Genomic DNA, 13,206 nt, shown 5'->3' with positions numbered 1-13,206 from the left:
AAACACGACCATAAATTACTATTAAAGAATAAATGAAACCCAAAACGAACAGAAATTAAATAAACAATTATAGCAAAAACATACAACAAGTAATAATATAAATGAATAAACAGATCTTAAAGCGAGTAATGTTTAGATTGAATATGAAAATCAAGCTTAAAACGAAAAAAAAAATAATTTGCTATTAAAGTATAAATGAAACTTAAAACGAACAGAAATTAAATAAAAAATCAATGCAAACAAACATACAATATATATTAATGTAAGTGAATAAATAAATCTTAAAACAAGTGAAACTTAAATTGAATATGCAAATCAAGTTTGAATCGTTAATAAAAATAACTACAAACAAGAGTTTGGGTATCGCCTCACTGCAGAAGCCTAAAACCTACTGCGTCATTGGCACTTTACTGAAAACGAATTATATTATAAATGTTTTCTTTTGTACTTAATATTGTAGATAAATATTAAAATTACAGTAAAATTTTGAACTGATGAGCTTTCAGCAATTAATATTATTATACATAAAACATTCAGTTTAATTTATTAGTTCTTTCCAAGATTGGTCAAGACAAATATAGTTTCACTACAAACCAAATTTGAATACTGTAAAACCTAAAGTTAATTAAAACTAATTAAAAACCAATACTGTTTTAAGTAATTAAAAACCAATACTGTTAATTGAAAACTGTAAAAACCAATACTGTTTTAAGTAATTAAAAACCAATACTGTTAATTGAAAATTGTAAAAACCTAAATACTTCTGCGTCATTGGCGGTTCACTGAAAACGAATTACTCTTATATTACAAATTTATTCTTTTCCAGTTCTTACAGCATTGAAAATGAAAATAAAAATTACAGTGAAAAAAAAAATCTTGAACTGATGGATCTTTCAACAATTAATATAATTATATATCTAATATTGAATTTGATTTTGTTTATACTTTCCAAGACTATTCAAGACTCATATAGTTTTAAATAAACAATCATAGCAAAAACATACAACAAGTAATGATATAAATGAATAAATAGATCTTAAAGCGAGTAATGCTTAGATTGAATATGAAAATCAAGCTTAAGACGAAAAAAAAATTTCCTATTGAAGTACAAATGAAGCTTAAAACGAACAGAAATAAAATAAACAATCAATGCAAACACACATACAATAGATATTAATGTAAATTAATAAATAAATCTTAAAACGAGTGAAACTTAAATTGAATGTGCAAATCAAACTTGAGACAAACAAAACCACCACAAACAAAAGTTTGGGTATGACCTCCTTCTCTCACTGTAAAAGTCTAAAACCTATTGCGTCATAGGCGCTTTACTGAAAACTACCTGCGTCCTGAACAGTGTCAGAAATTATATATTGCATGAACCGGAACATTTGGTGTATAATCACAAAAAATTTTGAAAAACTCATCAGGTTAATAATCTGTTTAACTGTAACTGTATTTTTACGTTCATTAAAATGAAATCTAGAAAATAAAGTGTTTATAATGTTATCCGTTTTAAGTAGATAGACAGTAAAGCAGTAGGCTGTTAGTTTTTATTTACAGTAAGGAAAGGAGGCAGTATCCAATCACTTGTTTTTAGGCAACCTATATTCGTCTTTAACAACTTTAAAAAGAGCTAATAAATTAAACTGAATATTTGATGTATAATGATATTAATTGTTGAAAGCTCATCAGTTCAAAATGTTACTATAATTTTAATGTTTATTTTCAGACATAAGTACAAAAAAAAAATATTTGTCACAAAATTGATTTTCAGTAAAGTCCCAATGACGCAGTAGGTTTTAAACTTTTACAGTGAGAGAAGGAGGTCATACCCAAACTCTTGTTTGTGGTGATTTTTGTTTTTTTTAAGTTTAATTTGCATATTAAATTTAAGTTTTACTCGTTTTAAGATTTATTTATTAATTTACATTAATATATATTGGATGTTTGTTTGCATTGATTGTTTATTTAATTTCTGTTCGTTTTAAGTTTAATTTGTACTTCAATAGGAAAATATTTTTTTCGTCTTAAGCTTGATTTTTATATCCAATCTAAGCATTACTCGCTTTAAGATCTATTTATTCATTTATATCATTACTTGTTGTATGTTTTTGCTATGATTATTTATTTAAAACTATATGAGTCTTGAACAGTCTTGGAAAGTATAAACAAAATCAAATTCAATATTAGATATATAATGATATTAATTGTTGAAAGATCCATCAGTTCAAGACTTTTTTTTCACTGTAATTTTTATTTTCATTTTCAATGCTGTAAAAACTGGAAAAGAATAAATATGTAATATACGAGTAATTCGTTTTCAGTGAAGCGCCAATGACGCAGATTGTCAAGATTGGACAAGACAAGTATTTAGGTTTTTACAGTTAAAGAAGGGGGCAGTATTCAAATTTGGTTTGTAGTGAAACTATATTTGTCTTGACCAATCTTGGAAAGAACTAATAAATTAAACTGAATGTTTTATGTATAATGATATTAATTGCTGAAAGCTCATCAGTTGAAAATTTTACTGTAATTTTAATATTTATCTTCAATATTAAGTACAAAAGAAAACATTTGTAATATAATTCGTTTTCAGTAAAGCGCCAATGACGCAGTAGGTTTCAGGCTTCTGCAGTGAGGCGATACCCAAACTCTTGTTTGTAGTTATTTTTATTCGACTCAAACTTGATTTGCATGTTCAATTTAAGTTTCACTTGTTTTAAGATTTACTTATTCATTTACATTAATATATATTGTATGTTTGTTCGCATTGATTGTTTATTAAATTTCTGTTCGTTTTAAGTTTCATTTATACTTTAATAGCAAACTATTTTTTTTTTGTTTTAAGCTTGATTTTCATATTCAATCTAAGCATTACTCGCTTTAAGATCTATTTATTCATTTATATTATTACTTGTTGTGTGTTTTTTGCTATGATTGTTTATTTAATTTCTGTTCGTTTTGGGTTTTATTTATTCTTTAATAGTAATTTCTGGTCGTTTTGAGTTTGAATTTTAACAGGTATTTGTATCTCCTGGGCTTAAGTTTAAAATGGCCTATAATTTTCTTTGAAAAATTTCTTTTACAGAAAGTTTTTTTAATTCATTTTTGTTCGTTTTTTATTGCAAAAAATTTCAAGTTTTTATGGCATGGGGGGGGGGGGTTGATTACTGTCTGATTATTATTGACTTTAAAAAAAACGGATCTAGAACTTTCAATTAAAATCGAATGAGACTTTTTTCAAAGTCTATACGATTACCTCTTTGATAAAAACCTTATATATGAACAATAGACAGCTTGCATAACTTGTGAACAGCGATTGACAACAATGAATGAATTGAAAAAATAGCAAGTTCAATTAACACAATCTTCCGTTAATTAAGTAAATTAGATTACTTCAGACTACGTTAGGGGGGGGGCCTTGCCCCTCCCCTGGATCCACCACTACCTTACACCCTCTGTTTCTTTCCTTGTTCGGGAGGAGAGCAGATGCCTAATAGGTGTGGGTTAATACCAAAAAATTCTAACTCGCATTTGGTCTTCAGGTATAAACAGAATTAGTTCAAAGGAAAGGGGGGGGGGGGGTTATCTGCCATTCAATCAATTTTGAATCTTGAGCTGGACGAGAACTTCCAATTTCCAATTAAATGAGCCCTCTCTGAAGTTTATATGAGAATCCCTTCCTTCCCCCCGGGCCCTGGGGGGTTTTGTCGACGCCAGAGTTTTTTTACTTAACCTTTCAACAATTTTTAACAAAATGGTATTTTTAACCCTTGCATGTAAAGCAGCTCTGGGGGGAAAATAATAAAAAATATTGAAGCTATATAAGATTTATTCATTTATTTATGTTTGCACCGGTTATCTTTATGTTTGTAAGATAGTTAATTTTAATTTCTGTTCGTTCGGGGTTTTAGGCTTCTGCAGTGAGGCGACACCGAAACTCTTGTTTGTAGTTATTTTATTCGATTCAAACTACGTTTAGTAAAATGGCTGCCTCAAACTTTTGATTGGATGTGTTTGGGGAAAAGGTGGGCGTGAGAGGGGGGTTAGTTGCCCTCAAATCACTTTCGACTATTAAAAGGGCACTAGCCCTTTGAAGTTCCAATCCAGTGAACCTTTTTTCAAGTTTCTACGACACTGCCATCTATAAAAACCTTATATGCCCCCAGGGCATAACTTAAAACCCTTGCCTTGAGGGTTATTGGGGAGTGTCCTCCTCAAAAACATATTTTCTATCTGAAAATCAACTACGCGGAACAAAATGGCTATCTCAAAATTTTGATTGGATGTGTTTGGGGGAATGATGGGCGTGGGGGGGGGGGGGCTAGTTGCCCTCCAATCACTTTCGACTATTAAAAAGGACACTACCCCTTTGAATTTCCAACCAAGTGAGCTCTTTTTGAAGCTTCTACGGCAACGCCATCTTTAAAAACCTTATATGCCCCCAGGGCATAACTTAAAACCCTTGCCCTGAGGGTTGTCTTGGAATGTCCTCCTCAAAAACATATTTTCTATCTGGAAATCAACTACGCTGAACAAAATGGATATCTCAAAATTTTTATTGGATGTGTTTGGGGAAATGATGGGCGTGGGGGGGTGCTAGTTGCCCTCAAATCACTTTTGACTATTAAAAAGAGCACCTTGAGACTAGCTGCAGAAAAGGCGAGAATAGCATTAAAAACATATTCTTAATTTTATCTCACTTGAATCGTTTTGTTTTGTGTTATCTATCAGTTCTGGTTGAACTTCGTTGATGCAAGGATTTTTTTTAATTTTTAACTTTAGTTTTGAAAGTCACATTTTACTGTAAGTCTTATTTTATTTATAGATATTTTGCTGAAGACTGCCCTTAGATATAAGACAAAAATGTTCATTTGACGTTTGAGCAAGCTTCACTGTCCTAAAGACTGTCCTGTCTTTTTTTTAAAGTCAGTAAAAAAAATTGGATTAACAGATATTAAGAGCCAAACACCTTCCTTCAATCAGATTGGCTGACATAAAAAATTCAACAAATGACATTGAACTTTCTATTAGCTGACACAAGGGAATTGGTGGGTCGGGGCTCCCCAAAAATTTCAAGGTGCTGGGATGCTCACATAATATCCTATATGCTTGTGCAGATTTTTTCTACTAGTATATCTTTGAAAAACTTTCATTAAAAAATAAATTAAAAAAAAAATTCAGTTTTATATATAAAATTTGTTCTGTCTTTGAAACATCAGCGTAATTATTCAGCACCTAATAGATTGAGAAAGGGAATCCGATTCTTTTTTGTCATACAACAACCATTGAGTAATATTAAGTAAAATACGTAAATAGTAAATACGTAAATAGTAAATAAGTAATTGTAAAATACGGCCAATATTTTTTGGTATTTATTTTCATTTCATCCAAATTCTGGAAAATTGTATTCTGGATTGTTTTGTTCAACATTTTGCCTTTTTCGTAATCGAGAAAACACTCTCAAATTTGATCGTTGTAATAGCCTCGTGACTCAGAGGCCCTTGTTACTGTGACCAAAGTAACAGTGCAAAATGAACTCGTGTAAAATCCTAAATTTACAACTTCGCCCTTTATGCGTAGGCCCTTTATCAAAAGTTCAAGCTGCATCAAAAATTTAGACAACATATGAATTTGGGATCTTTTAAATCAAATTCAGTTCTTACTTTCATTCATCCAGCAAGAAAGTGGGGGAAATAAAACATATATTGATAGGAATTGACATCTCAGCTTTGATCTGAAGGAGACCATAAATTTATTGTTCCCGGAGTGTCTAATGAACATAATTACCTAGTGGATATAACGTTACCTGAGTGAACATAAAATATTGTGAGAGTCTAGTAGAGCATTGTTTCTTGGGTCTTTCTACCATAAGTGAAAATTTGAACAGCCTCAGAACCTTTACACGTCAATAGAATTGGTGATATTTGCTCTGAACGACATAAGGTCCTTTGTCAATAGCGTTTCCGAAATTTACGCTGAAAGAACTCATATCCTTTATACGTCAAAAAAATAAGTGACACTAGCTTCGAACGTCATTAGCCTTAAGGATCTCTGAAATTACCTTAATACTTTAACAGCAATAGTGATACCTTGAACGTCCTGAGGTCTTTTATACACATTCATAGCACTAGCCTAGCGATACTTTGAACCACCTGAGGTCTTTTTACACATTCATTAGTGATACTTTGAACCACCCGAGGGGTTTTACACTTTCATAGCGTTAATGATGCTTTGAACATCCTTAGATATTTTACACATTCATAGCATTAGTAAAACTTTGAAGATCTTGAGGTCTGTTATGTGTCAATAGTATTAGTGATACCATGAACAACCGCAGGTCCTTCTTACTTCAATAGTACTAGTGAATTTTACGTTTAAATGCCCTTTATGTGATAATGTCAAGCCCTCAGCGTGCCAGTGCTATTGAGTTGTGTACAGACTTTTGTTTGACAGCGTTAGACAGACCCATCTAGCATCTCGTGACTCTTTACGTGAGCGAGCTTCATTACTCGTTTTCACAATTTATATGATTCTCCCGACATCGGCGCCACAGTTTCTGTTTTAATCATTCTCTCTATTTACAGTTCGTTTGGTTTTGTTGTTTGCTTGCTGTTTTCGTATTATACGGTCTTTCGTCAAGACCCTTAGTGATACTTACTTTAAGAGACCTCCACCCTTAAATCCAAGACTAGCTGCAGTGAAGACACCAGCAGTAACAATGTCGAGGGATGAAGATCTTCGGAGACTGTCATTACTTGCAAAAAAGCGCTGCACATGAAGATTCACAGGTAGAAAAAGCGTGTCATGATTGGTCTTCTGCGAGCTTTTGCGAAAGAAAATCCCTAAAAGTAGTAAAAAGTCAATGGCATAAAAGTGAACGAAATAAAAATGGATCGGTCATTACTTGTATAAAAGGGGTGCACATAAAGATTCACAGGGAGAAAAGGTGTGCAATGATTGGGCTTGTGCGTGCTTTCGAAAAGGATATCCCTAATAGTACAAAATCAATGGAATAAAAATAAAAAAATAAAAGATCTGTCATTACTTGCGAAAACGTGCTGCTCATGAAGATTCACAGGGAGAAAAAGTGTGTTGGTCTTGTGTATGCTTTTACGAATGAAAACCCCTAGTAATAGTGTAAAGTCAATAGAAAAGAAAATAAATGAAGTAAAAATGGACCTGTCATTACTAGCATAAAAGGGGTGCACTTGAAGATTCACAGGGAGAAAAAGTAAATGAAATAAAAGTTTACGACACTAAATATCGGTTTCAGGTTCGATATGAATCCATTTAGAAGCACAGTAAAACCAAATTAAGGTAGTATATGTCTTAGAGCATTCTTAAGCAAAGAAGGGTCCATGGGTAGCATACGCCCAACCTAATGGACTCACACTGCAAGCCACTATGCCTTAAGCAAAGAGGCGTAAAATTTTGAATTATTATAAGATTAGTATTTTGTTCATTTAGGTTTAAAAGCTTAATAAATCTACTGATATAATCATTAAGAGTCCGTAATTCCCAGCTGATCACTTCAGGACTGGAAACAATCGCGCCACTTTATACAACGGATACCTGCAGCCCGAAGCCAAATAAGTATTTCACATTATACATACATTCAGCGGTTGTAATTGAAATGGTGACGGATTTTTAGCGTAATTTTAGCCAAACTTCCTTGTTTTGCCTCACAGCTGAGGGATCGTGTCGAAACTTCAGGATTTTTTTTTATTGAAGGGGAGGGGGGCAAGAGACGACAAATTCTTTGCAGAGTGGAAGGGTGCAAACGAGTTCTTTCCTGTTCCACATAAAAAAGCACACTACAGTTTTTTCTTTTTATATCTGTCTTCCGGCAGACCCTGCTGCTAGCATAAAATTTAAGAAATAAATATCAGATTTCTGACGGAAAAGATAATAAAAAATAGGTTTAAATATATAATAGATCTATCTATACTTTTTGCCCATCTTTTTTGTGTTGAGCATATATACAAAGTTATAGCAACAAACGAAAAACTTTTTTTGTGAATAATGTAACTTTATCTGTCCATGCTTTCAATGCAAAATATCATAGACTGGAAAAAAATATGAAGTGTATATATTAAAGTAAATATATAACAAGAAAACAAGAAATTAAATACGTTGACCAATACTTGAAGTGAAAATAAAACATCAAAACAAAAACAATTTTTCCCCAATAGCCCATCTAGTCTATCTAAGATTAAAAACCGTGATTTTCTAATATTTCTTTTTTTTGGTAGCCAGTCACTAAGGTCAAGAGTAAGTGAAGATGTGCATGTGACGTTGAGAGACGAAAATTTCAATCAAGAAGACAGTTTCAACTATGGCCGTATCAGGGTTGCTGCGGTAGCGGTAACCTAGTAAGAGGCGATCACGTCCCATACTAAGATCGTCTCTTACTAGGTTGCTAGCTACCGATGCAACCCGGAAATACAGTAGCCCATAACTCCTAAAAAGGTGTCAAATCGTCGAACAAAAAGTACACCATTAGAACCCCCTTGTTTGGAAACCTTTTGTAAAGGGAAATTATAGTCCCTTGGCTTGAACAGCAAGGAAAATTCGTTGACTTGAAAAACAAGGAAAGCGGCTGAAACCACGATATTTTGCGTCCACATCATCTTTTTTTCTTTTTCCTTCTCCCAAGCTAGCTGGGCAACGGAACATCATAGAAATCAGTTTAATGGTTCACTTTAAAGGAAATTGCCACATCTATGTGTTTTGTGATTAAAAAAATATTTAAGATAAAATTAATACTTTTATAAAAACATGCATTTTTATATACAAGATGATAAATGTCGTCATAATTGTAGGTTAGAACCATATATGGCGTAAAAAGTAAAGGTTATATTACGATGTTAGCTATAATGACGTCAGTATACTACGACGTTTTACCATTAGGATATAAATAGGGGTTAGACTACATTGCAATTCGTTGACTTGAAAAACAAGGAAAGCGGCTGAAACTACGATATTTTGCGTCCACATCATCTCCCAAGCTAGCTGGGCAATGGAACATCATAGAAATCAGTTTAATGGTTCACTTTAAAGTAAATTGCCACATCTATGTGTTTTGTGATTAAAAAAAATATTTAAGATAAAATTAATACTTTTACAAAAACCTGCATTTTCATATAGAAGATGACAAATGTCGTCATAATTGTAGGTTAGAACCATATATGGCGTAAAAAGTAAATGTTATATTATGATTTTAGCTATAATGACATCAGTATACTACGACGTTTTACCATTAGGATATAAATAGGTGTTAGACTACATTGCATAGTCAGTATTATTCAGTATTTGATCATAGCATCATCTGAGCAAGCTAAACGAAAGAAAGACCGAGAAAAGCTACAGAAGAAATAGAGAAAGCATCCTGGAATACAAGAGGTGCAAATTGAAAAAAAGATTAAAAAAGTCTGCTGAAAGGAGCAGGGTTCGAGCATACATAAATGAAAAAGAAAGGTATTCAAAAGACCAGGGATATCGAAAATTAAAAATTTAAGAGAGGCAAACAAAAGATCAAGGAGCGTTATCACAATGATGATGATTATCGAAACAAAAATAAAAAATAGTCGCTACCAGATTAATGAGTAAATACTGGGGCGATGAAAGCTAAAAAAGCTAAGACGTCTGCGAGGCTTTATTAATTGTATAAAAGATAGGTATAGTTCATTATAGATGAGGACGTTGGTATCATCGTATCGAGACATCTGGAACTTGCCCTTTTTAATACTCTAAAGTGATTGGAGGGCAACTAACCCCCCTCCCACGCCCACCATTTCCCCAAAAACATTCAATCAAAATTTAGAGATAGCCAATTTGTTCAACATAGTTGAAAGGTCCAGAAATCGTGTATTTGAAGAAGACAACTCCCCTGCAGCCCTTAGGGCAAGGGTTGTAAGTTATGCCCTGGAGGCATACAAGGTTTTCTTATAGAAAACCTTGTCGTAGAAACTTCAAAAAAAGCTCATTTGATTGGAAATTGAGAGGGCTAGTGCCCTTATTAATAGTCGAAAGTGATCGAAGGGCGAATGCCTCCCCCCACGCCCTTCTTAGAGCTGCTGTAGAAACTTCATAAAGGGCTCATTCAATTAGAAATTGAAGGGGCTAGTGCCCTTTTTAATAGTCGAAAGTGATTGGGAGGCAACTAACTCCCCCTTTCCCCAAACGCTTCCAATCAAAATTTTGAGATAACCATTTTGTTCAATGCAGTTGAAAAGTCAGGAAATTATGTCTTTGACGAGGACAAACTCCCCACAGCCCTCAGGGCAAAGGTTGTAAGTTACGCCCTGGGGGCATACAAGGTTTTTATAGAAATTATTGTCGTAGAAACTTCAAAAAGGGCTCAATTGATTGGAAATTAAGAGGCCCTTATTAATAGTCAAAAGTAATCGGAGGGATAATCTCCCCCCCCCCCCCACGCCCAACATTTCCCCAAAGACTTTCGATCAACATTTTTATATAGCCATTTTGTTCAAAGTAGTTGAAAGGCCTGGAAATTATGTCTTTGAGGATGACACCCCCCCCCCCACTGCCCTCAGAAAAAGGGGTGCAAGTTATGCCCTTGGGGCATATAAGGTTTCTATAGAAAGCGTTGTCGTAAAAACTTCAAAAGGGCTCATTCGATTGGAAATCGAGAGAACTAGCGCCAGTGGCGTAGCAAGGTCTTGTGACACCCGGGACGGAATTTAAACTTGTCAAACTCCCCCAACAAACATTTAAACATTGGTGAGTCATATTTGTTTATGGTGGAAACATACAATAAAAAAAAAGCTATTTGAAGTGTTTAAATTAAAAAGTGACAGGAAAAGTAAATTACATAAATTTAATCAAAATATACCATTTTTATACATGTTAACATTATTACTACAATATCAAACAACACCATTTTAATTCGTGGCTTACATTAAGTAAGGCTAAAATGGGCAGGGGATTTATTAAAATCTTTTTAAAAGGACATACAAGAATACCTCTAAATTTCGTATTTTACTATATGCTTATCCATGTTTTTTTGTACTTTGACTTCACAACACCCAGGTGATTGAGTTTATATATATATATATATATATATATATATATATATATATATATATATATATATATATATATATATATATATATATATATATATATATATATATATATATATATATATATATATATATATATATATATATATATATATATATATATATATATATATATATATATATATATATATATATATATATATATATATATATATATATATATATATATGACACGATTAGGAACAGATTAGGATTAGGAACGATTAGGAACAGAGTCTGGAAGCTCATTTTCAACTATAAACTGCAGTAGTCTCAAAGAACTCTGCTTCAGAGCCATTCTTCAGGAACGCTTGCCGCTTGTAAAAACCTCCTGAGATGTAGGATTTCATTTAACATGTTTCCTGAAGATATTTCATCGTAATTCTCAACTAAACAGCCCACTAATTTTAGCACTTCAGTTTCGGAACTCTTTAACAAGTTCCTGGTCTCCAAGATAACAAACCAAAGTGATATTCCTTCCATGTCTTGGCAATGCGTGTAAGCACAAAAATGAGAAATCCCACATCGAAGTCAACAAAGTTTGAGCTGCTCCTCTAGTGTCGAGAGTTTTTGAAGAGTCACAAAGTTTTTCGATGGCTTCGACAATCTTCTTAAAGCATTTAAACACTGGCTTAACAGCTTCATAGTGAGCACTCCACCTGGTTTCTGCAAGTCGTTTAACCGTAATTTCAAAATTTGCCAAAAGGACATTCCATCTGTGTGGTGAACATGAGAAAAAAACAAACATACAACCTTTCGAAAGTACTAAAAAACGCCACACAGGAAGGAACTGTAGTAAAAGAGTGCACTCCGCAAAGATTTAGTGAATGGTTGGCACAAGGTACAAACAATGCTTTAGGAATAAGCTCACGAATCTTAGTTTGTACTGCTTAAAGGTACTCCAGCCATTGTTGGAGCGTTGTCGTAGCCCTGCCCTCGGCACATTGCTATATCCAGACCATCTTCTTCAATTGCATTTAAAATATCCTGTGTAATGTCCACGGCTCTTTTTCCTGTAAGCTGATAATAGCCTAAAAATGACTCCTTTACTTCAACTTGCTTGTTCTCAATGTGCACGTAACGAATTAACTTCACTCATTTGAATAATGTGCAAGGCATCGGGTGTGCTGTCTAACATTATACTAAAATACTTATATATAAAAATGGTATTTTCAGACAATATCTACCAACAAATTTGAAAACTGCCAAGTAGCAGAGCTACTTTGCTACCCCACTATTTGCACGACAGAGCCATAATCAATCATGTGTCCTTTTAGACCAATTTTTGTCACCCCTCCAGGGCTGGCATCCGGGGCGGTCCACCCCACCCCCCTGCACCCCCCTTCTTACTCTGCCTCGACTAGAGCCTTTTTTATTAGTCGAAAGTGATCGGAAAGCAAATGACCCCCCCCCCCCCGCGCCCATCATTTCCCCAAACACTTCCAATCAAAATTTTGAGATAGCTATTTTGTTTAACGTGTTTAAAAGGTGCGAAAATTATTTCTTTGAGTATAACAAATCCCCCCAGCCCTCAAGGCAAGGGTTGTAAGTTATTGGAGATAGCAAATCGAAATTTGGAGATAGCAATTTTGTTCATTGTAGATGAAGAGTCCGGAAATTAAGTCTTTGAGGATGGCAACCCCATAGCTCTCAGGGCAAGGGTTGTAAGTTATGCCCTGGGGCATATAGGGTTTTTATAGAAAGGGTGGTTGTATATACTTCAGAAGGGACTCATTGGATTGGTAATCTGAATTTCTAGTTCTCTTTTTAAGAGTCAACGCTATCAGAAAGCAGTTTACCCCCCTCCCTTCTTCAAAATGTCGTGTTTTCCCGAAATACAACGAAAAAAATGTTTTGAGACGGTCATTTTAGTCAAAATATTCCAAAGATCATATAAAAATACTTGTGGGGCTGAAACAAACCACCAGAGCCTAGGGACGAGGGTCACAAGTTATGCCGCGGAGTATTTAAGGTTTTTATAGAAGGAATGGTTGTTTAACTTTAGAAGAGGCTTATTTGGTTAAGCCTTTTCTAAGGCCTTCTTAAGCGTCAAAAGTGATGGAGGGCATTTAAACCCCCCCCCCCTTCACCAAAAACCCCTCTTTTCATCAAACAC

General features: G+C 33.8%; 1 protein-coding gene across 2 annotated transcripts in view; it reads right to left on the bottom strand.

The window, feature by feature from the left end:
- The window catches only part of LOC148945052 (inositol polyphosphate-4-phosphatase type I A), a 91,553-nt gene that overhangs the window by 41,965 nt on the left and 36,382 nt on the right, over positions 1 to 13,206 (bottom strand). For both annotated transcript variants that reach the window (XM_089099185.1, XM_089099186.1), the window contains exon 5: positions 6,665 to 6,848. In XM_089099185.1, coding sequence (XP_088955311.1) covers positions 6,665 to 6,848 — 184 coding nt within the window. The remainder of the gene's footprint in view (positions 1 to 6,664; positions 6,849 to 13,206) is intronic.

This window comes from Artemia sp. Qi Xiang Cuo, chromosome 13, assembly GCF_049724085.1.
Source record: "Artemia sp. Qi Xiang Cuo chromosome 13, ASM4972408v1, whole genome shotgun sequence".
NCBI lineage: Eukaryota > Metazoa > Arthropoda > Branchiopoda > Anostraca > Artemiidae > Artemia > Artemia sp. Qi Xiang Cuo.
Note: the sequence above shows the minus strand (reverse complement) of the source record. Positions and strands in the feature narration are given on the sequence as shown.